The sequence below is a fragment of the Aquarana catesbeiana genome, linkage group LG01 (assembly GCF_042186555.1).
Source record: "Aquarana catesbeiana isolate 2022-GZ linkage group LG01, ASM4218655v1, whole genome shotgun sequence".
Taxonomy (NCBI): domain Eukaryota; kingdom Metazoa; phylum Chordata; class Amphibia; order Anura; family Ranidae; genus Aquarana; species Aquarana catesbeiana.
This window is the reverse complement of record NC_133324.1, coordinates 870,169,096-870,194,321: the sequence shown is the minus strand read 5'-3', so window position 1 is coordinate 870,194,321 and position 25,226 is coordinate 870,169,096. Positions and strand designations below refer to the sequence as shown.

Sequence of the window (25,226 nt, the reverse complement as noted above, 5' to 3'; positions counted from 1 at the left end):
CCCCTGAATCAGCCCTCACAAGTCAACAATCTTTAGAGGTTAGATGTAATATGAGACGGAACTGGGCTATGGTACAATCTTGTGTATTACAATTCATCAGTGCGAGGGATGGTCTAGATCCAATTCTGTGTTGATCAGGGTAGAGGCCATACGGAAAATTTTGGTCCAAAATTGCTGCACAACAGGGCACATACACCAAATATATGCTTTCCCGCTTGACCGCAAGCTCGGAAGCACACAGAGGGATAGCCAGGAAGAAATTTAGAGATCCTTACCGGGGCCAAGTACCATCTCATAATGCCCAACATATTGGTAAAGAGCATTTCTTTCAAACCTACTTTTATTAAGCAAAGACAAAAACTCTAGGAAATTGGCAGTGTATATATGGGGGGAGGCGACAATGGTTTCGAAATCTTTAGTTTGGTTAGTCTGGATTGTGTACAATATTCACAGCAATTTAAATACAACATGTTCAGTGGTATCTTTGTCAGCAGCCACCAACTGTTCGGTATGCATTATATCATAAAGTATTAAAGAGGAGGTGCAGCCTGGATGAAAAAAAATAAAGTCAGCAGCTACAAATACTGTAGCTGGCAATGTACTATTAGGGCACTTACCTGTCCAGGGAGCCCACAATGGTGGCACCCCAGCCAATCTTCGGATCAACCCCCGGGTGCTGCCGCCACCATTCCTGGTGATGGAACCCGGTAGTGATGCCTTTCGGCTTTACAGCAGGTTCCCTACCGTGCATGCGCGAAGCGTGCTGCACTTTCTAATTGGCTCAGCGGCAGGGGAAGTAGGAGGGGGGCCGAACTTCCAGGAGATTGGCCATGGCCCGGCTTCAGAAGTGGGGAAGGGGAGCTGTCAAACACACGTCCCCGTTCCCCCCCCAGAATGTGGCAGCAGGGGGGGAGGAAGCGTATAAGTGAGAGTTCCACTTTTGGGTGGAACTCCGCTTTAAGTTATTCTCCATGTTTTTTTCCATAGATGTTTAATCTTACACACCCATCAGTGTTAAATGTTATCAGTCATTTAAAGTTGAACTCCAAAAATGTGACAAACAACGCTTGTAGTTGGGCCCTTTGCACTGCAAGAGTTAAATGCGCGTATAGTCCAAGGATACACAGATGGGAGAAATACTTATTTTATCCCTGGCTCCGACAGGCTTCCACAATGGGGCTGCAGTCACAGGCTTACACCCAACAGAGTTACTAGCCCTGCATTGCAGAGGGAGAGAGCACCGGAGCATGGAGATTACAAGTAGTAAATTTAGACTATACGAGCATTTAAACCTTGCAGAAAAGGGGACCCATTGTCACAATGGCCACTTCCCAGGTTACCACTTTAAGATCCTTCAGAAATATGTCACTACTTTAAGTTTTAATAAATCAAAAATGTGCAATTACTGTCTATTCCAGCCACAACATCATTAATAAAAAAAACGTCAACAACCTGACCAAATACCAATCCTTGTGGAGCATCACAATATATTTAACTCTCTCAAATTGACTTCTGGCGATCACATGGATACGGTTTCTCTAAAATCATCTCCTATTGGGTCTAATGTCATTGTATTCTAAGTATCCCTATGGTTTTCTTTGTAGGATACCAAAGTGGTTTACCATTGCCTTCTTTTGAGAAATTTTAGGTAATGTCTTCTCCGTGGTCACTTTTGTGATTATCCACCATAGACACTGTCCTATAATGCTGCTGCTTAATAAAAGGCATAAGGTTTTAGTCTGCCAGCTCTACTCAAACTGGTCTGCCATGGGTGACCCCAATAAGGATTTAAACTCCAGGTAGCATAGTTTTTAGCTTCCCTCTGCGCCTCAGGCATTTTATGAATAAGTACAAGGCTTTCTCAGATTGGCTCTTGTTCAAACGCCGCTTCTGAAACAGGTTGTGGGAGGGAGGTCACAATAAAATGTTCATTCTTGTAGAGGGTACAACCTCCTGTTGTATACACAATATACAATCTGTATAAAGGACCTACCTCAGATTTTTTGGACTCTTTATCTTTCTTCTCCTGATCAGAAGCGCCTATGGATGTAAAGTAATATGTTAATTTACCACTGTATTATTTGATACAGATATTTGTATACTGGTTCTTACTCATACAGAATGCAAAGCATATCTAAAAAAACCTTAATTACCGGTAATGGTATTTATATGAGCCTTTCAGGACAGCACTTTAGAGAGAGCGTAGCTCCACCCTTCACAGGAAACACTGCCGTGACAAGACCCTTTAAAAGCAGCTGCTTCCACCATGCCATCAGTCATCCCCGAGAATTCCTCCGACATGCTGGAAGATGTAAGCATAGAAAACACCAACCGCCAGAGATACTATATAAGGCATATAATAAGCAAGGGAGGGAAGTAGCTGCTGTCCTGAAAAGCTCATAGAAATACAGTTACCGGTAAGTAACTAATGTTTTCTTCCCTCGCCTTTCAGGACAGCACCTTGGAGATAACCGAGTGCTTACTTCAGGGTGGGACCACAGCTTATAAGACCTTCCTGCCAAAGGATTGTTCCAAGGCAGACAGCAGATCTAAACTGTAGTGCCTTATAAATGCCAGGCAAGCTTCTTTGATAGCCTGCTTTTAGCCCCCCTTCCCGGAGTACTTGGAAGCGTTCTCCCCTTTGTGTGCTCCTGTTGCTAGGGTGGACAAGGCGATAGACTTATAGGTGTTTATTTACATCAAGATATTTTAACCTCCCTGGCGGTATGATTATTTCAGATTTTTGATGCTGAAAGCGGTACAATTATTTTGCACGGAAAATTGGCGTTTTATAGTGTAGGCCTGTAATTCTTAGGAATAACTCAAAACTCAAAAAAACTGTCCAAACAAGAGTCTAGTAGACCTCCAGGGTATGATAAAGTTTAAAAAATTAATTAAAAAATAATAAATAACTATAAATAATTATAACAAATAATAATATAATAATAAAAATTATTCAATAATGTAATCAAATCAAAAAACACTGAAATTTGCTCAGTTGCAGAATGGTCGCTGTCATTACTTTTAGCGTTTGACGAATTTCCCCGTGAATCACTATCGCTCAATTCTGCAAGTGATTCTAATTTATTATGGCTGTTTTCTAGCTGGTCTAAAAGCACTTTTGACGTAAACGGACATTTTTTTGGTTGCTATGGACAATCTAAATATAAAATATATAAAACTGCATGCAGGACACTGGACAGACCACTAGGGACAAAGGGGATGTGTAATTATTTGATACAGTACTGTAATCTGTAAGATTACTGTATCTATACTGTGTTTTTTACTTTTTGAATTTGGCGCCGAATTCCGTCCCCGCGCGTCGCACCGCTCGCAGGGGACGGAGCTCGGCACTGTGAATCGAGCGAGACAGGACGGCTTGCAGATCACAGCGGGGAGACATCGCAGGATCCAGGGGACAAGATAAGTAACCTCTACATCAGGGGTCTCAAACTGGTTGCCCTCCAGCTGTTGCAAAACTACAAGTCCCATGAGGCATTGCAAGACTGACAGTTACAAGCATGACTCCCTCAGGCAGAGGCATAATGGGACTTGTAGTTCTGCAACAGCTGGAGGGCCACCAGTTTGAGACCCCTGCTCTACATGGATCCTGCGACGCGATCCCGAGTCTGACTCGGGGATGTCGCTTTTGGTACTGAAAATCCACCTCGAGCCAGACTCGGGAATACCACTAAGGAGGTTAAAAGACATCTTCTGGTATCTAGAATGTGAAAGGCCTCCTTCTCCCGGCCCGGAAGGAGCCAGACAGAATGTGGGCAGTATAATTTTTTGCAAACAGTGGAATGCTGTAGACATTTTTTGGAAGAAAACCCAGATCTGTCCCTAAGATTATTCTGTCTGAAGAAGATCTCAGGAAAGGCTCAGCATTAGATAGGGCATGCATCTCGCTAATCCTGCGGGCTAAAGTCACCGCTACCAGGAGAATTGTTTTCAACCTGCGCAATTCTATAGAGGTATCTTGCAAAGGGTCAAAAAAGGGGCTTTCATGAGCCCTTGAACTAAGGATAAACCCCACTTCGGGAATAATTTGACTGGCATAGTTCTACCCCTAGCTAAAAAGGAAGAAGAGAAGAATCAAACAGCTCTAGAGAAGGTTTTCGCTAGAAACACCGACAGCGCTACCAGCTGCGCCTCAAGGATGCTCGCTGCTAATCCCTTCCCCATTCCCTCATGGAGAAATTCTAAACACAAATTAAACTAAACTATTAGAATCAAAGTTTTTTTTCTGGAACACTAGTTGTTTATACTTCCAAACTTTGGAATAAATTGCCCTGGTTACCTTTTTCCTGCTTGACAAAAGGGTGTTGAAAAGCTTTTGCGACAGGCCTCTGCATCTTAGTAGGTCCTCCACAAAAACAGGCCATCAGGTTGAGAATTGCTGGGTCCGGATGAACGACGGACCCTTGACTGATAATCTCCAGGGGGCTTCGCTGATAAGTTCAGCAGGGCTGAAAACCAAGGTCTTTTTGCCAAAAGGGTGTGATCAAAATCAGATCAGTGGATTCCACTATGAACTTTGCTAGCATCTGCGGGATCAGTTAGAAAAGATCTCCTGATTCAATGACTCCTTTATCATCTTTCTGCTTAGAAGGTCCGCTAGGACATTATGTGTGCTCTTCAAGTGCACTGCTGACAGCGAAACTAGATTTTGATTCTGCCCAGGATAGGATCAGATATACCAGCTCCATTAGTCGCCTTGCCCTGTTTTGTCAGGCATAAAACTGCTGACATGTTGCCCGACAGAACCTGAACATGCTGATTTTCCAAGAACTGCCGGAAGAACAAAAAAGAAAGACTTAGTTGAAATTGTTCTCTCCCATTGAAGGAGCTTCCTTTTATAATTTAGGGAAGTCCCTGAGTCAGGAGTTATGTTTATCATAGAAAGAACAGAACTTCTTTACATGAAGTGGCATGTTTGGGCTGCGAACCCAGAACCTCAGTGCTTGTAGGTGGAAATGCTAATCTCTAAGCCACTGTGCTGCCAGTTCTTGTAGCAATCTTGATCTTTTCTATTGACTCCTGGTGTGATGATTTCTGGAGTCTATTCTATGGCACATGTGGGATTTGAACTCGCAACCTCACGGTTACTAGCAGGGCGCATTTGCCCACTTTTCCGATTTTTTCCCGCGGAAGGAAAAATCTGTCTCATGACCCAGGAATCTTTCTTGCAGTGCCATCCCAAATTGTTTAGGTGCCGAGTCATCTGCAGATTATCTGCTAACTGAATTTTTGGACTCTGCAAACAGCAGCAGATTGTCCGAATAGGGTACTATGGCAACCCCTCTTTTTAGGGGTTCTAAGGCTTCTGCCATTCTTTGGTAAAATGCTGGGTGAAGAAAAAAAGAATAAGAGGTAGAGCCCCGATCAGCCCTATTTTGTTTCCCAGATGGTGGGCTGCCAGACGCCAAAACTCTTAAGACGAGCTTGCAATTGGATGTATAGATATGAATTTCACAGGTCGATTGATGCCATGAAACAATTGGAATGAGCAGATTCCCTAGAGAAAAGATCTTGTCCACCCAAAACCTTTTGTACCTAAAAAGGATCATCAAATTTAGGATCAGCCGAAATTTTCCTGAAGGTTTTTTGGCTAGAAAGATGAGAATAGAAGCCTTCCACTTCCTGCTCCCTCGGGACCCCTGTTGAATCAGTTCCCTTAAAAAGGGACGTCATGGCCTGGGCTTTTTCTTGATCCTTTGGGAGACTGGTTTTATAAAAATCTGTTGGGGGTTGGAGTCCGGAAAAATTCTGGATTGCCACCTCCCACTGCAGTCGGAAGGCTTGAAGCCTTCCTCCCACTGCAGTCGGAAGGCTTGAAGCCTTCCCCCCACTGCAAGGTGGCCATCATTGCTTTTTTGCTCTTTCTTCTGGAGGCCTGAAGAGCACGCCCCGGGGCCTCTACCTCTTCCCCTCGTCTCTCCTGGCTTTGGTCTTTTTCCTTTGGAGAAAGTGAAAAGGACAAAAACTTTTTGGCGGTACGCTCTTTTTCTTAGTTGGAAAGGCCTTCTTATCCGCTGTCCTGACTAGGACGGTTTACAGGACTGGACCAAACAGTGAGTCTCCTGTAAAAAGAATTCCACAGTTTCACCTTTAACACTGAGTCTCCTGACCAGGTCTTGAGCCATAAAGCCCTCCAGGCTGAGCTTTATAAGAGCGGACGATCTCGCTGTCATTCTGGTGGATTCTGCCGAGACGTTCATTATGTATTTTACTGCTTTTAACAGCGTAGGAAGAGACTCTGGTAGATCCTGTCTTAATGTGCCGACCCTTTAACTGCCTAACCCAGCATTTAAGGTTCCTAGCGACCACTGTAGAAGCCATCGCTGGTTTTAAGTTGGACAGGGACTAGTCCCAAGCTTTCTTTAGCAAGGAGTCTGCCCTCTTGTCCATGGCGTCTTTTGAACATACCCGTGTCCTCAAATGCCCTTACCACCTCTTCCCAGGACAAGCTGGGTCCTCTCCTCCCTCCTACTCCTCTGAGTCCAGCATAGGAGGGGGGATACTTTTTTCTTCCTCTGATTCACACTCACCTTTTTGAGGTGGGTGAGAGAGGGTTGGAGTGGAAGCTTTGATGCGGACCTGAACTCCTCTTCAACCGAAAGTGTACAGACCCCAGTTTCCGCATGCTCCTCCTTACTGAAAAGAGTTCTATGCATTGCTGTGCGGATTCCCTCACTAGCCCTGCAATACCCCACAGAGTGATTTAGGCCAAGAGTCCCCCAGCGGATTCTTACAGGAGGGGGACCTTTCTCTTCTTATTTGGCAGTGGTTTCAACCCCACGGTCCAACCAGGTGCCACAGAGTCTTTAATGAAGGGAGAGATGTAACCAGAGGAAGTCTACCTGCCAATTTTCTACTACCAGAATGTGAACTGCAGACAGAGCAGGAACATGGACTTCTGCCCAAGACAGAGTGAGATTCACCTCTTGCCGAGGTGCAGAGGAACGGCAGGGGCCATGAACTGGTAGTACAGAAACCCTACAACAAAACACAGAAAGTGTTGGCGTGGTGGAAATATGGACATACAGTGGCTATAGAAAAAAAATTAAAAAATTACATTTTGTTGCTTTGCAGTCTGAAATGAAGACAGACAGCTTTTGTTTTATTCAGCTGTAGTTACTCAGTGCAACTTATAACATCCAAGCAAAAGAAATAACACCAACACGTCAGAAAAAAAATTCAAACAGAATCAGAGTTGGAAAAAGGATCACCCCCTTGTGTCAGTATTCTGTTGAACCACCTATTGCTTTAATTACAGCCTTTAGTCTGTTGGGATAGGTCTCTACCAACTGCACATCTAGAATTTGCACACTCTTTGCAGAACTGCTAAAGTTCAGTTAAATTTGATGGTGACCGTTTGTGGACTGCAGTCTTCAAATTATTCCACGGATTTTCAATAGGGTTCAAGTCTGGGGCTCTGACTAAGCCATGCAAGGACTTTCACCTTTTTCTCTTTAAAAACACTGCATTTTTGCTGTGTGCTTTAGGTCATTGTCATGTTGGAAGTTAAACCTTCTTCCCATTGACATCTTTCTGGCAGAGGGCAGCAGATTTTCCTCAAGAATTTGACAGTGTTTTGCCCCATCCATTTTTCCTTCCATCCCGACAAATGCTTCAGTTTCTGCTGCAGAGAAACGCCACATAATAGGACATTACCAGCTACATGCTTTACTGTAGGAATGGTGTTATTAGAATGGATTTCCCCCTGACATATCATTTGGTGTTGTGGCCATACAATTCAATTTTAGTCTTTTTTGATCATAACACCTTTTTCCATGTGGCCACAGAATTTTCAAGGTGTGTTTTAGCAAAGCTCAGTCATGACTGCATGTGGCCTTGGAGGAGTGGCGTTTTTCTTGCAAACTTCCCATACAAGCCATATCTGTGGAGAATTTGTGATATTATTGTCACATGCACACAATGACCACTTTGTCATAAATTCATGCAACTGCTCCAGAGTTGCGGTAGGCCTCTTGGTAGCCTCTGACTAGTTTCCTCCTGGTTCCTTCATCCAGTTCGGAGCAACATCCTGATCCAGGGAGAGTCTGTGTTGTACTAAATACCTTCCACTTCTTAATAGACTTCACTGTGCTTCTAGGCATTGATAAAGCCTTTGAATTTTTTATGATCCCATCTACTGACTTGTGCCTGTCCACAACTTTATCCAAGAGATCTTTTGACCCTGCCTTGTCACCCATTGATTGTTTGCTTTAGTTTAGCACTACCAGGGATTAAAAAGCTCCAGGAAAGCTCTTTTCATGCTTCGCTAATCACAATGCCAACAGCTGATCACAGTTGAAAGTCAACTGGCTTTGTGTGCCATTGAGATGGTGATTAGCTATACCGGATTGCGTTTACAAGTCATTTTTTTTTTAGGAAGGGTGATCCTTTTTCCAACTTAGTGATTCTGTTTTTGATTTTTTTTCTCTGATATGTTGGTGTTATATCTTTCACTTGGATGTTATAAGTTGCACTGAGTAAATATAGCTGGATAAAATCCAAAAACTGTCTGTCAACTGTGAAAATCAACAAAATCTGATTTTATAGGGGGGCGTTTTTTTTCTATACCCACTGTATGCAAGTGTGCATCTTTTTATGTTCGCAGAGCCAGAAGGTTGAGTAAAACCCCCAAAATATTTTTTTTTACAACACTGGCTGGTGCTAGGATATGTTGATCTAGAAGGCATCAGAGGGCCTGACTGTCAATTTCTGAACGCATGTACAAGGCAGGCCAAAATTGTCAGAATGAGTTTCATGGCTATTGAATTAGCAGTCATAATCCCTGCTAATACCATATGTATGCATTAGTACTTGTAGTTTTCGAAACAAAAACTCTCTCAAGGTATTTGTTAAGCATGGCCTATAACAATGCACCGATATTTACATACCTTCATTCAAACTGGCTTCATCCTCAGTTTGTCTTTTTTGCTGGATTTAGAAAAACAAAAAAATATATATATGGTCTAAAAAAATATAGCACAAATATATTTGTTAACCAAGCAAATGACAAATCAAACTAAACATTTTAAAGAGTACCAAAAATTAGCAATCAGTAACTTTACTTAGAAGATCTGAATTCAAGACAATCTGTTTAAGATTTTTAGGGTTTCCTAAAATAAATACTTACACGGACAGCATGTTCTTCAGAACTTACTTTTTTCACTTCTACAACAAAAAAAATTGAATGCATTAAATAAATGAATGTAGCCTTTTATGATACAATGCTTTTAAAATGTGACCAGCTTAAAAGGCCAACCCGCTCTGCTCATGCAGCCCACCCTTCCAAGCATGCAGGGCAGGGACAAGGGATGGGCAGAAGGAACAGCTGCCCTGGGCGCAGCGTGTATTGTAGGGATGGGGGCGCCGCAACTTCCTTCTACTATAAAGCTGACAGGAGTAGCGACAGTGGCATCACTTCTGTCAGTCCAGTGCAGGAAGCAGCAAGGAGAGGAGGAAAGAGATGGGAGGAGGTGCGGGCTGTGACCTCTCCCCTCCTCCTTTGGCGCAATTGGGCATCTTTGCCCTGGGTACTGGATGATCTTGTCTGGGCACTGCAAGCATGTACACTTAACCAGCCATACTGCCTTTCCATTGTAGCAGCCCCACCAGTATTTATTGGTGCTGAAGATTAGACATAGGAACTATGTCATGGCATCCCCTTACAATGTTCAGATCTGGTGACTGGCTGCCACATTAGGATAGCACGTTCTACCCCTCATTCAGAAGCCATGCCCTACTTACAAAGACATTGGCAATGCAGGAAGGCAACAAGAAGTGTGTCTGGGGATATATATGTCAGGGGGGAGCAAAGTGCTCATTCAAGGAAAAGTGACTGTCTGAAAACTGACAGCATCTCTAAACAATAAGTTTCATGTCTCACACGAAAACATGTAAGAGTTTTCATGTAAAATTCAAGAACCTTACCAGCATCTGCATTTGAGGATAAAGACAGGGTACGCTTCTTTGGAGGTCGCCCTCGTTTTCTCTTAGGCGGTTCCTAAAAACAGGAAAAGTGTGAGTGACTACAAAAAGGTGAACATGGCGGTTGGCCTTTGGATATTAAAAGTGAACTTGACACACATACAAAACTAAATGGTTTGCTGAAGAGTCATGGCACTAAAGAGGATTTCTGAAAGTAAATTTAATATCTTCCAAAATGATTCTGGTTTGCCCATTGACCCAGGGCACACTATCCTCCCTAACCACCTCAAGACCGGACACTTTCACCCCCTTCCTTTCCAAAGGAGCTTTCAGTGCTCTCACACTTTCAATGACATATTACTCAGGCATGCAACACTGTACCCAAAGAAATTTCTATCTTTTTTCTTTTGGTGGTATTTAATCACCAGTTTTTTTAATTTTTGCCACAAACGAAAAAATTACTGAAAATTTTGGAAAAATAGGATTTTTTATTACAGCTTACCTGTAAAATCCTTTTCTTTCGATGGACATCACGGGACACAGAGCCACAGTAATTACTGATGGGTTATAGGGTATCACTAGGTATTGGACACTGGTCACACCCTAATCAGGAAGTTCAACCCCCTATATAACCCCTCCCCTTCCAGGGATACCTCAGTTTTGTAGCAAAGCAGTATAGGTGTATTAGAAGAGGGGCGGGACCTCTGTGTCCCGTGATGTCCGTCGAAAGAAAAGGATTTTACAGGTAAGCTGTAATAAAAAATCCTATTTTCTTTTCTCGGACATCACGGGACACAGAGCCACAGTAATTACTGATGGGATGTCCCAAAGCAATGCCAACTGAGGGGGGGGAATCACAACCAAGTAGGGTGCTATCAGACCTGAGGACCTTGTACCGCTGTCTGCAGCACACTACGCCCAAAGGCGATATCCTCATGCCTTCTCACATCCACCTGATAGAATCTGGTGAATGTATGAACTGAAGACCAGGTTGCGGCCTTGCAGATCTGAGCCATAGAGGCCCGGTGATGCACTGCCCAAGAAGCACCAATAGCCCTTGTGGAATGTGCCTTGATCTGAAACGGGGGAACCTTCCGTTTCAAACCATAAGCTTGAATAATCAACTGTCGAATCCATTTAGAAATGGTCGCTTTTGACGCTGCCTGTCCTCTATTGGGACCCTCCGGCAGCACGAACAAGACATCCGTCTTGCGAATCTGAGCAGTTGCCTCCAGATAGGTCTTGATTGCTCTTACTACATCCAAAGAATGTAATGACCTTTCTTCCGAAGAACAAGGTTCTGGAAAAAAGGAAGGTAGCACAATGTCTTGGTTTAGATGAAAATCTGAAACCACCTTCGGTAAAAAAACTAGGATGAGGGCGCAGTACCACTCTATCCTTGTGTATAATCAAGTAAGGCTCTTTACAGGGAAGAGCTGCTATTTCTGATACTCTTCTAGCAGAAGAGATAGCTACCAGGAAAATTAGTTTCCTCGTCAGTAAGACCAAAGGAATCTGACGTATTGGTTCAAAAGGTTGTTTTTGTAACACCGATAGAACCAAGTTAAAGTCCCAGGGGTTTAAGGGCGCCTTAACCGGAGGATTAAGACGCATCACCCCCTGTATAAAGTTTCGGATCAGAGAATGCGAAGCAAGCGGCCGTTGAAACAACACTGATAAGGCCGACACCTGGCCCTTGATGGTACTCAAGGCCAGCTTCATCTCTAATCCTAATTGTAGAAAATCCAGAATTCTACCTATGACATATTTCCTGGGATGCCAACCCCTGGATTCACACCAGGATACATAAGCTTTCCAGACACTATGATAAATCATTCTGGAAGCTGGCTTCCTTGCCTTGATCAAGGTAGATATGACAGGACCTGAAAGCCCACGATTTTTCAGAACGTGGGATTCAATAGCCCACCCGTCAAATCTAGCATTTGTCCCACCCGTCAAATCTAGCATTTGTGAGGCAGGCTGGAACACCGGACCTTGAGCTAACAGGTCTGGGTGTATCGGTAGGGTCCACCGGGAACCCACCATCATCCCTGCTATTTCTGCTTATCAGGTTCTTCTGGACCAAACGGGGGCCACCAGAAGTGCCGACTTCCCTTCTTGCCTGAGTCTGCGAAGGAGCCGTGGCAGTAGCAGAATGGGAGGGAATGCATAAATCGGTGAGAGCCGATGCCACGGAATCACCAACGCATCCGTCCTGCCTGCAAGAGGATCCCAGGCAACCGGTAGGAAGGATTTCCCCTTCTGTAGGTTTTCGGGTATGAGCCATCAACTGAGGCTCTGACGCATCGCTTGCGATAGGTGCATTGGAAAGTTTAATGCCTGCACCTTCCTGTTCCAGGTCAACAGAATACTGTGTTACAACAGTTCTGCTTGGAACTGCGCATAGGGAACTGCTTCGAATGAAGCCACCATCTTCCCCTGCAGCCTTATACAAAGGCGGACAGAAAGACCCTTCTTGGCCCTGACTGTCAGAATCAGCTCCCTTAGAGCAGTGATCTTTGCCTGCAGACACTTCAGTTAAAGTGGAGTTCCACCCAAAAGTGGAACTTCCACTCATCAGATTCCTCCCCCCCTCCGGTGACACAGTTGGCACCTTTCAGGGGGGAGGGGGGTACAGATACCTGTATATTACAGGTATCTGTACCCACTTCCGGCATAGATAGCCGCAGAATCTGCGGGTATTTACGCCACATCCTGTTCCCCCCCCCGCTGCCTGCTGGGAAACACACGGGTCCCAGAGGCAGCAGGGAGCATTCGTATTGCGCGGCGCGACTCGCGCATGCGCAGTAGGGAACCGGGAAGTGAAGCCGCACGGCTTCACTTCCTGATTCCCTTACCGAAGATGGAGGCGGCAGCACCCGAGGACGAAGAGACGATTCGGCCTCGGGTGCCGACATCGCGGGCGTCCTGGACAGGTAAGTGTCCATGTTTTAAAAGTCAGCAGCTGCAGTATTTGTAGCTGCTGACTTTTAAAAAATTTTTTTTTAGGTGCCACTCCGCTTTAAGCAGGAAAACTGGGCACATATAGGCCTGCATCTCTGATGCCTTTTGATATCAGAAATTCTCCTCCCTGCAGGACGGAGATTACTGTCTGAATTGATTCCAAACGAAAGGACTGCATCCTTGGGAATCGTTTCAGATCTCTCAAATCCAAAATGGGTCTGTCGTCCCCATTTGGTTTTCGGACCATAGAAAGATTGGAACAAAGTCTCAATCCTTGATCCTTTGTGGGAACCCCCACAATGACCTCTTGCGACAAAAGTCGCTTTATCGCTAGAAGGAGCGACTGCTTCTCTTCTGGCTTTCTGGGAACACCTGATCTGAGGAAACGAGGAGAGGGACATTCTTGGAACTCCAGTCTGTACCCTAAGGTTACCGTGGAGATCACCCATCTGTCCTGGAAGTCCTTCTGCCAGGGCCCTGAGAGCTGCAGCAGTCTTTCCCCCCACTCGAGCAAGCGGGGCGCCCCTTCATGAAGAGGTCTTAGTGTCTTGCTTAGAAGACCTTTTCCCCCAGGATTTCTTGTGTCCCTGGGGTTGACTCTTGTTTCTTGCCCCATATGGAGGAGACCCTCGTGACTGCCTGGAGGCTGATGCCCCTGGCGCTGGGGAAAGAGTCCGTTTAAAAGAGGGACGCTTACTCTTCTTCTTATCAGGTAAGAGAGTGCTTTTCCCACAGGAGATCATCTTGATATAATTATCCAAGTCCTCTCCAAACAACCTTTCACCACGGAAGGGAAACCCAGCCAGTAGCTTCTTACATGGTGCTTCGGCTGACCAGTTTTTCAACCATAAGATTCTACGTATATGCACCAACCCAAGCAAGAGGCAAGAGGTTTGCACGATAGAATCTCTAATGGCATCAACAGCATAACATAAAGCCGCAGGAAGGTTAGCAAACCCCTGGGCCTGCTGTTCAGGTAATACTTTGATGACCTGTTTAACATGGTCTCTTAAGTATTGACAGACTCCAATCGCTGCTACTGCAGGTTGGGCCACTGATCCTGCTAAAGAGAACACATCTTTCAATAAGAAGTCCATCTTTTTATCCACAGGATCTTTGAGCATCTGAGCGTTGTCTACAGGACAAGTCAGATTACTATTTACAGAGGAAATGGCCGCATCAATGGCCGGTATTCCCCACCTCTTAATAAACTTTTCTTCCATAGGATAAAGTGTAGAAAACTATTCCGGCGGAAGAAATCGCTTATCTGGGTGATCCCACTCAGAATAAAGCAGCTTTTCAAGTAAATTATGAACAGGAAAAGCATGTGCTGCTTGGAAAGGTTTCAGTGACCCCAAAGCAGAAGAGGTTTCTGTAGTAGTTTCAGGTAGGGACAACTTAAATGTGGAGCGGACCAAACCAGTGAGGATCTGCACTAAGACTTTCTCCTCTTGGGAAGTCGCAGAGGGTCGCTCTCCACCTGAATCCTCCGAAGAGGAATCATCTGTCCCATCCCGATCCTCTGAAAGGGATTCATCTCCTTTATCCCAGAGCTCCTCTGACTGAGGGTCTTGGGAAGCAGAGGAAGGCCTTGTGCGTTTTCTTTCACTGCGTGAAGATGTAATCGCGGCCATTAGCTTTTTCTCTAATCCAGAAATGGTTGAGGAAAAAACTTCTTGTGTAATATACACAGGGGCTGAAGTGCCGGCAGCAGATGTAGCCCCTAACCCCAATGGCTCTCCCTGTCCAGCTGCCCCGGGTCCCTCAGGAGGGGATGGTGTAGCAGACAGGGGGTCCTCAGAACCTGAACGAGACCCCCTAGTGCCTCTGGTTCTTGGGGTGCTTGAACCTCTTCTACCCATAGTGCAAAGCAACAAGGTGTGAGGTATCAAAAGCGAACACTGACTGCTGAGCGATGTAGTCTGGCTAAAAGCCTTGCTACCAAATGCCCAGTCCGGTGTTCTTTAGTAAATGCAGCCTAGGGGAATGCCTGTGTCCCACCTTACATGCAACTGTCAGCTCGGTGTCTCTCCAAAGCTCAGAGCACCTGTACAGTGTGCTTTAAATGGCCATGCTTTCTGGCACTGTGGGCGTCTGGGCACGCTGATGCTGTGCTGACGCCCCGCCCCCCCCTTCCCCCCCCTCGTTTTTGAAAAACGAGTGCTTCCCGCGCGAGCCGACCCTTTCTGACAAGCCTGAAGGGAGGCTGGGGTTGGGGGAATAAGGAGGAGGCCGGCAGTGATGGGACCTGCATCGCAATGCGGCTTCGGTGGCGGCAGCGGCTGTGACAGTGCGGTCTCACCCGCCTTACAGCATACCTGAGCCTTTCCCTAGCCTGGGGGGACCATCCCAGCAGAGAAAACCCCCCACCATCTACCTTTGGAGCTGGAGGAAGAGCTAATGCAGCGGACGCTGAGACAGATCAAGCATGAGAAGGTTTGTGCTCTTGGCAGCCCCCGGTGGTCACAATAGGCACAGCATGCATTCACCTTAAAGGAGAAAAGCCACTAGAATTAAAATTCTGTGGAATCTCCTCTTACCTTATCCAGGCCGCAGGGTTCAGTTTACACAGACCCAGCCTTCGCCTCTCACGGTGGGCTCCGTTTGTGGAAAAACCGTCAGAGACTGGGGCCCCCATCAGTAGGGGGATCCTTCAGTTCTGGGCCTGTAAAGCACCTCGCCAGAAATTAGGAAGTTTAAAGCCATTTTCTGATCCGCGGGTCCAGCTCTCTAAAAAGAGAAGCGTTACAGGTAAAACCTCGTTTCTTCGGACACGAGGCCCGGGTACCATCCAATTCGGCCATGAAAAGACACTTTGAATGGATCCGGTCGCCTGGCTTGCCCCAGTATAGGATCTTAGAATATTCCTTTTGGAGCTTCAGCACAGGACATCTTTACACGTCCAACACCTAAGACACTGGTGTAAAAACTGAGGTATCCCTGGAAGGGGGGGGGGTTATATAGGGGGTTGAACTTCCTGATTAGGGTGTGACCAGTGTCCAATACCTAGTGATACCCTATAACCCATCAGTAATTACTGTGGCTCTGTGTCCCGTGATGTCCGAGAAAAGAAATGTATATTTAGTCTGTAGGAAAGTTAGAGTCTACAAACTATGGTATATAGCAAGTTCCCTACTTAAGAACAAGTTCTGTTCCGGGAGCTCATTTGTAAGTTCAGAAAATATTAGTGCTTGCAGATAAAGGCTGCGAGTGCTGATCAGTGTGTTCTGGCGAATTAACTGACAAAGACACAGCACTGGAGATCATTGCACCAACATTGCTAGTGTTAACATGGCGAGCTGTCAGTTAGCCGGCTGGGTTAAACAAAGTTGTCAATTCATAAGATCTTTCTAACACACATCATAGGCATACTTAAAATTACACCCTAAGACTTTCACAGCCTAGCCACAAAGGGGCCCAAAATCCAAAGAGCACCTTCGGGGGCATAAATTACACCTCTAATTTTCTGACTTCCTATCACATTTTTGGAAGTCCAGGAGAAGCAGGACAGTGGAAACACAGTGACTACATTTTGGAGAGTAAACACCCCAAGGTATTTAAGAGGTATGGCGAGTCTTTTTAAGACTTCATTTCTATGCCAAAAGTTTTTGAAAAATACAAGAAAATTACATTTTTTTATTTTTTTATACACAAATTTGTCAATTTAATAAGATTTCTCACACACAGCATGGCATACATAGAATTACACCTCAAAACAAAAACACCTCTAAATACTCCTTATATGCATGGCGATACTTTTTGGATCGTTTATATACCGAATATTGTATTTTGCATATCAGACAAATCAATCGATTGTTTCAAAACCGATGTACTGTAATGGCTGCCTCTGTACGAGGGGTTAGAGAATATGGCTTAATGTAGCATCACCTAGAACTGCCCCAGTTCCTATAGGTCAAGAAAGCTTTGTCTACTGATACGTGGCTGCCCCCAGGAATGTCATGTTCACAGGCCAGGGAGTACAGGAGGCTTAACAATAGAATTCCTGTGGTTCCAGGAGTGCAGGGAATAGCTAGAACTGTAATCAGAATGAACGACCCATCTGCACAGGCAAACAGGTGATAAGCAAACAGGCAAAGGATCGGTCCAGAAAGCAGGCAGGAAAATGTTCAATAAACAGGCCCCCTACTGAGGAAGGCCACACCAAAGGACATAACACACGAGCACTTTGTGGATTACACGCTGTGGTGGAATAGTACCTTGAATTAAATAAGATCAAAAAATACTTTTATTGAGATTCATGAATTTATGGACACTGCAATTTACAGGATAATGACTTCTCACTAAATGCATAGGATTTGCGTTTGTATATTGTTGCATTTTATATCATATTTATCAATTGCATGCGTTGTGTACCGTTGCACTTTAGAGAATTATCTTGTGTTACACAGTTATGCACTAAAGAATTGGAGTAGCACTGCACCGGCTTTGGGTTATGTTTCTATTAAGTGTAGTAAAACGCTTTTGTGGCGTTAGCAGCAACTGAATATTTTTTATAAATTGTATTGGTTTAGGTTGGGTTGCGCTAATTGAATATAGATGATTAAACAGGCCAGGGTTAGTACAAGTGGCAGGCAGAGGCAATACTTCACTGGTGTGGCAGTGATTAGGAACACTGTTGCTGGCTTACACGGGTTTGGTGAAAGTGGGAACTAGTGTGATAGCAATCAGGAAAACGGCTGCTGACTTACAGTGGTCTGGCGACACTGGGGCTGGTGTGGCAATAATCAGACAGACATTGTTCCTGGCTTACACTGGTGTGACATTAATAAGGAACACTGTTGCTGGCATACAATGGTGCGGTGACAGATGATTTAGGCACCCTGTAACTAGTGTAGCAGCGATCTGGGACAATATGACTGGTGCAGCAGTGATCAGGGACACTGCTATTGGTGTGGTGGTAATGATGGGACACTGAGTGGGTGGCAGTGACTATGGACACTGAGTGGTTCCAGCGGTGAATAGGCATACTGACCAGCAGCACTGGTCAGGTGACATTGTCCTGCTGTGGCAGTAATCCGAGATCATGGCTGGTGCCACTGACAGTAATGTCAGAGCAGTCGGCCATTGTACATGGTCATCACCATAGCAACACAATGTCACCATAGTGGCACTGCACTTGCTCTGGTGACAGCAAGTAAAACACTTTTTTTTTTTTTACATGTCGTCACCAGAGCAGGGTGGGGGGGTTGGGGGGTGGGTGGAGTGATTAATCAGGGATTCACAGATGACAGGTAAAAGTAAACAAAGAGGCAAAGAAAACACATAAGTTCCTTATCCGAGAATGCAGCCTCATTCATAAGGCAGCCAACTTGTCTTTAACCCTTTCATGACTAAGCCTATTTTTGAAATTTGGTGTTTACAAGTTAAAATCCATATTTTTTGCTAGAAAATTACTTAGAACCCCCAAACATTATATATATTTTTTTAGCAAAGAATCTAGAGAATAAAATGGCGATTGTTGCAATATTTTTTATCACACGGTATTTGTGCAGCGGTGTTTTAAACGCAAATTTTTGGAAAAGTGACACTTTCATGAATTTTAAAAAATCCAAACAGTAAAGTTACCCCAATTTTTTTATATAATGTGAAAGATGATGTTACGCCGAGTAAATAGATACCAAACATGTCACCCTTTATAATTGCACGCACTCGTGGAATGGCGACGAACTACGGTACCTTTGAATTTCCATAGGCGACGCTTTAAAAAAATTTTTACGGTTACCAGGTTTGAGCTACAGAGGAGGTCTAGGGCTAGAATTATTGCTCTCGCTCTGACGATCGCGGCAATACCTCACATGTGTGGTTTGAACACCGTTTACATATGCGGGCGCGACTTCCGTATGCGTTTTCTTCGCTGCGCGAGCTCGCGGGGACAGGGGCACTTTAAAAAATTTTTTTTTTTTTTTTTTATTTAATTTATTTATTTTTGTACTTTATAAATTGTGTTTAAATTTTTTTTTTTTTTTTTTTACTTTTATTGCTGTCACAAGCAATGTAAACATCCCTTGTGACAGTAATAGGTGGTGACAGGTACTCTTTATGGAGGGATCGGGGGTCTAAAAGACCCCCCATCCCTCCTTTACACTTCAAAGTATTCAGATCGCCGAAAACGGCGATTCTGAATACTGTGTACTTTTTTAAATTCGGCGCCATTGGCAGCCGAGTAAACGGGAAGTGACGTCATGACGTCGCTTCCGCATTTACAAGAAGAAGGCTGGAACGAAGCCGCTCGCAGCTTCGTTCCAGTCCGCCCCCAGCCGCCGAAGGCAGCGGACCGGACACCGGGCCTCCCGATCGCACGGGAGGCCCGGTAACAGCGGCGGGAGGCGGCGGGAGGGGGGGGATGTCCCCTCCCGCTCCTCCGGTATAACAACCGAGCGGCTTTTAGCCGCATCGGTTGTTATACACGGGTAGCCGATCGCCCGCTGTAAACAACGGTACCGGGATGATGCCTGCAGCTGCGGGCATCATCCCGGTATAACCCCGGAAAGCCGAGGACGCATATATGCGTTCGGTCGGCGGGAAGGGGTTAAGGTAGGCTTCTAGATTCCGATTAGACCCCCATAACCACCAGATAAAGATTGTGGTCAAGGAGGGCCCTAGTCCTCATTAACAGGGGGTGCCTAACGATAAGCCGACCCCCATCCACCATGTTGGAGGTCATGTGGTTTGGTGTAATTTTAGAAGGAGTAGGGTGGGCCACATTCAATTTATCGAAAGGCACAACATAGAAATGGATATGAAACACATGTTACAAATATTATTTGGGTTGGACTGTGGCCAGTGGGAGTAGAAAATGCCCTGATTGGTGGGAGTAAACAACTCAACAGGCTTGGTGGCCACTGGTGTTAAAAAAAAAAAAAAAAAAAAAGAAAAATGCATCATTGGTGTCAGCGGGAGGAATAGTGCTCCAAGGGCCAGATAAGAGGCAAGCAAAGGACAACATTAGGGCCACAGGCTGCAATTTTGAGACCCTGTAAAAAAGGGAGGTGTATGTGGTTTTACACATTTAATACAAGCAACTTGCCTCTTCAGACTTTGTAGCAGGCTGTGATTCAAGTTTTTTCTCCTCCTCCTTTACACTTTTATCTTCTTCCATATGTTGTTTAGACCCTTGACAAAGAAAGAAAAAAATTTAAATCACAACCCGATGAGTGCAAATCATAAACATTACAATTGCATGTGGTCCTCTGGGGAAATTCTGTTAAAATGCTTACTCAATATTGTGTGTAAAAAAAACAAAAAAACAAACACACACACACTTGGGAGCTTAATTTTATTTCCTGGTAGTCATGATTTTACCACTTGGGTTTTCAGGGGCCATTTTAAAAGTGAATTCAAATCCAAAGACCCCTTGTGTTTATGTTTGGTCTGTTGGCCTGAGCAATAAGAACGACACAATAAAATACTTGGTTGGTTAGGAGGAAGGTCAAATCAGATTTGTAGATTAGTATTAGCCCTAATATTATTAGGTCTTAGGATTCTTTCAATTCAAATGGGGGAATACAAAATAGCCAGCAAGAACAAGTTCTTCATAGCACTTTCTCAAAAAAAGTTTTTCTGCACACAAATTTAATAAAGGGAGATTGTCATTTTACATCTTTGTATGTAGTCCTGTATACTGTTATTGTTGCTGGTTTAATGGAGTGCTTTGATGAAGATGATCTAAGCCAGCGCCTGAGATGAAAATATAGAGTGCAAGTCTATCACCTGGAGCAGCATGTTGAATGTTTAGCAGTGAATCATTGCATATCCTGTTTCATTATAGGAGAGGGACAGTTCTAACCTTCAGGTTCATCAAGATTTTCACTCTTGTCTGGCCGTTCCACTTCAGTGTTTTCTGCATCTTCTAAAACCTGTACCTAAATATTCATAATAAACAACAATTAAAAAAAATGTAATGCAAGTGGATCAACTGAAAAATCTAAATCAAGCCAAGCCCCCTTTATTACAATCTATGGCTTTAATGTAATAAAGCAACACATGCATACAACCCACAAATTGGATGGGAAATCCTATTGCAACTTGTATATTACTTCACTACAACAAAATGCTTGACAATTAGCTGACAACTACAGAGTATTTAATAAAAAAAAAAAAAAAAAGACAAAAAAGTATTAAAAAACAGTTGAGAGACAGCAAATGTTTCCTATTGGTTGTGTGTTAGGGCTTCCCCATTTATTTTCTAATGCAGCTGAGTTTTATCACGCAACAGAAAGATGTGCTTTATTGAACTACAACATATTATCCTATACTGGATTTATGAAACATTGACACATGTTGAGAATATATATTTTTTAGGTCACTTTGATTTCACCATTTGCACATTTATAGCATATCATATTTGCAAATCGATTGGAATAGTACATATGTAGTTTTATTTTTCATAAAAATTATATAGAGGTCTGCGCTGAGTAAATTATAATTTTTGCGGTGCTTGGTGATCTCAGTGGTGTTAGCAGCGGATTGTATGCATTTCGTTAGGTATATAGCAGAATCACCTCTTTTGTAGCGCAGAGGTTAAAATATTACAATCACTTAGGCTTCTTCACAATAAGGGATGTGCATCTCTCTCTCTCTCTCTCCATCTTTATAGTAAAGGAACGCCAGGGGCAGTTGATCCAGGAAATAACCAAATGGTCTTCTCTGGGTCAATTGTGGGTATAGGATTGTGTATATGGGATGTTTTCTATTTGTGTGTTTTTTTTTTCATATTGGTTGAAATATTGACATGTGTGTTTAACCAGGCTAAACTACATAACCTGATGGTAGTGGCATATAACCCATTGTCTCCTGACTACAAGTCCCGTGTCTTGTATTGTACAATTCAAATAAAGGTTTTGCTAAACTCACAAAAGCACCTAAAACATATGAATTCTGCAGGTACAGCAGGAAATAACAGTTATTCAACCTCATGTTAACGTGAATGAATTTCCAAGAGCTCAGTACTCTGAGCATTCAATGTACTAAAAGCAGAGCCGAGTTCTGCATTCTGTGTGAATAGACAACAGATGCGGGACTTGGAAGCGCGCGCGCATGGGTGTCCAAGGACAGCGCTTCTCCAACGTGGACACTCAATGCGGGGAGGAGCCACCAGAAGAGGACTGGGGCCACTCTGTGCAAAACGAACTGCACAGTGGAAGTACGACATTTTTTTTTATTATTAAAATAACAAACACACAAGAGTTAACAACCCCTTTAACTGGTTCAATACAGGGCATTTTCACCCCCTTCCTTCCCAGACCAATTTTTAGTTTTCAGCGCTGTCGCACATTAAACGACAATTGCGCGGTCGTGCAACGCTGTACCCAAACAAAATTGACGTCTTTTTTCCCCACAAATAGAGCTTTCTTTTGGTGGTATTTGATCACCTCTGCGATTTTTATTTTTTGCGCTATAAACAAAAGAAGAGCGACAATTTTGAAAAAAAAAAAAACACAATATTTTATACTTTTTGCTATAATAAACATCCCAATTTAAAAAAAAAAAAAAATTTTTCCCTCAGTTTCGGCCGATACGTATTCTTCTACATATGTTTGGTAAAAAAAAAAAAAATATATACATATATATCGCAATAAGCGTATATTGATTGGTTTGCGCAAAGGTTATAGCGTCTACAAAATACGGGATAGATTTATGGCATTTTTAAAAAGTTTTTATTTATTTATTTATTTATTTTACTAGTAATGGCGACTATCTGCGATTTTTTTTCTTGACTGCGACATTATGGTGGACACATTGGACACTTTTGACATATTTTTGGGACCATTCACATTTATACAGCGATCAATGCTATAAAATTGCATTGATTACTGTGTAAATGTGACAGGCAGGGAAGGGGTTAACCACTAGGGGGAGACAAGGGGTTAATTATGTTTCCTAGGGAATGATTCTAATTGTAGGGGAAGGGGAGGAGACCGATCAGTGTTCCTCTGTACTGGGAACACAGATCGGTCTCCTCTCAACTGACGGTCCTGCCCGGTTAAGGGCAATCGCGGGTGCCCGGCGGACATCGCGGCCGCCTGGCACACGCACCAGGTCCCGAGCAACGCGGCGGGCGCACGTGCGCGCCCCCGAGATGGCCGGGAAGCCCAGGACGTCATATGCTGGCCACCCAGGATGGGAGATCCCATCTCAGGCCGTCATATGAATATGGCTGGGTAATGAAGTGGTTAAAGTGGTTGTAAACCTTAGTCATGGAATCTGAGCTACGCACATGAGGGCTTAGCTCATTCACACTGATGTACATTTGATGCCTTCCCATTGATATACAACAAAAGGTGCCTTTTTGGTGCACTTTTGAAAAACTACACCAAAGATGCATCCTGCAGGACTTTTTAAAGTGCAGCACGCCTGCAGTGTGAACAGTTACATAAGATTTAATGGGGAATAGAAAAGCATGGCAAAAGCACACCAGTGTGAAAAGGAGCCTAAAATATAATACATATGAGCCAAGATCAGTAATAACAGGGGAAAAAAAAAAAAAAAAAAAAAAAAAAAAAGGGCTTACATGAGCTTCGATTTCTGGCTGAGATTGTTCACCCTGCAGGGCACATTCTGAAATAAAAAATATTATGCATTATACCCATAAGGGGGAAAAAAAAAAAAAAAAGAGGGCACAGTAACCTTAGGTTTAAACATAATATAAATTGTACAGCAAGTCTCGGTTCACAGTGCTGCGGTGCAAATTCCATCAGTTTTTGAGTGCGGTTTAGGTGCAAATTCACAGCGCCATTTCTGTTTGTCAGGTGCGATTCCAAATGTGAACTTTAATAGCAGCTGTGACCAAGCTGATTATTGTTGTTAAGTGAAAATTACAGGGGAAAGATTCCCACTGAAAAGAGACACAGACGGACCATGCTGCTTAACCACTTAAAGACCAGCCTCGTTTTGGATTTTAGGTGTTTACATGTTTAAAACAGGTTTTTTTTGCTAGAAAATTACTTAGAACCCCCAAACATTATATAGTTTTTTTTCTAACACCCTAGAGAATAAAATAGCAGTCATTGCAATACTTTTTTTTGCACCGTATTTGCGCAGCGGTCTTATAAGCGCACTTTTTTTGGAAAAAAATCACTTTTTTGAATAAAAAAATAAGACAAGAGTAAAGTTAGCCCAATTTTTTTTTATATTGTGAAATATAATGTTACGCCAAGTAAATTGATACCCATGTCACGCTTCAAAATTCCGCCCGCTCGTGGAATGGCGTCAAACTTTTACCCTTAAAAATCTCCATAGGCGACGATTAAAAAAATTCTACAGATTGCATGTTTTGCGTTACAGTGGAGGTCTAGGGCTAGAATTATTGCTCTCGCTCTACCGATCGCAGGGAGACCTTACATGTGTGGTTTGACCACCTTTTTCATATGCGGGCGCTACTCACGTATGTGTTCGCTTCTGCGCGCGAGCTCGTCGGGACAGGGCGCTTTAAAAAATTTTTTTTTTTTTTATTATTTTACTTTAAATTTTATTTATTTTTTCACTGTTTAAAAAAAAAAAAAAAAATTGGATCACTTTTATTCCTATTACAAGGAATGTAAACATCCCTTGTAATAGAAAAAAGCATGACAGGTCCTCTTAAACATGAGATCTGGGGTCAAAAAGTCCTCAGATCTCATATTTAGACTTTTTTTTTTTTTGCATTAAAAAGGTTGTTTAAAAAAAAAAAATATGACACAAGAAAAAAAATGTGCCTTTATAAGAAGTGGGCGGAGCTGACGTCATGATGTCGCTCCGGCCGTCCTATGGTATGGAGACGGGTGGGCGCCATCTTAGCCTCACTCGTCTCCATACTGAGGAAGTGAAAGGACCCGATCGCCTCCACCGACGGCTCAGGGCGCGGGGGATCGGTGGGAGGGGTGGCACCTCTCCCGCCGCCGATAACGGTGATCTCGCGGTGAACCCGCCGCAGAGACCACCGTTATCGTGTACAGAACCGCCGGCCCTAAAGATGGATACCTCGGTTGTGGCAGCAGCTGCCGTTATTGAGATATCCATCTTGAAAAAAATGACATATATACAGTGGCCGGTCGGTAAGGGATACATTTTATTAGAAAAATATGTTTAATACAAAAAGAGCCAAGACCAGGTACCCACCACCAACACCATATTAAAAATAGACAACATTGTCTCTGATTATATTAAAAATAGACGTTGTCTGTTTAATAGCAGCTGCATCACACTTCAACCGTGCATACACACACCTATAGCAAGGCTATGGTTAATTGGAGTAGATAATGTTTTATGGATTATACTGATGGTTTCAGTGACATGCACCATACATAGCAAAGTCCGTTCTG

At 43.7% G+C, this 25,226-nt stretch overlaps 1 protein-coding gene across 1 annotated transcript in view; it reads right to left on the bottom strand.

Annotated features, from left to right (window-relative positions):
- The window catches only part of BOD1L1 (biorientation of chromosomes in cell division 1 like 1), a 119,444-nt gene that overhangs the window by 23,808 nt on the left and 70,410 nt on the right, over positions 1-25,226 (bottom strand). Inside the window, exons 11-17 of the mRNA XM_073609958.1 lie at positions 23,438-23,484; positions 20,714-20,789; positions 19,955-20,040; positions 9,946-10,018; positions 9,149-9,186; positions 8,910-8,949; positions 1,994-2,040 (exon numbers count right to left, since the gene is read on the bottom strand). Of these exons, the coding sequence (XP_073466059.1) occupies positions 1,994-2,040; positions 8,910-8,949; positions 9,149-9,186; positions 9,946-10,018; positions 19,955-20,040; positions 20,714-20,789; positions 23,438-23,484 (407 nt within the window). The remainder of the gene's footprint in view (positions 1-1,993; positions 2,041-8,909; positions 8,950-9,148; positions 9,187-9,945; positions 10,019-19,954; positions 20,041-20,713; positions 20,790-23,437; positions 23,485-25,226) is intronic.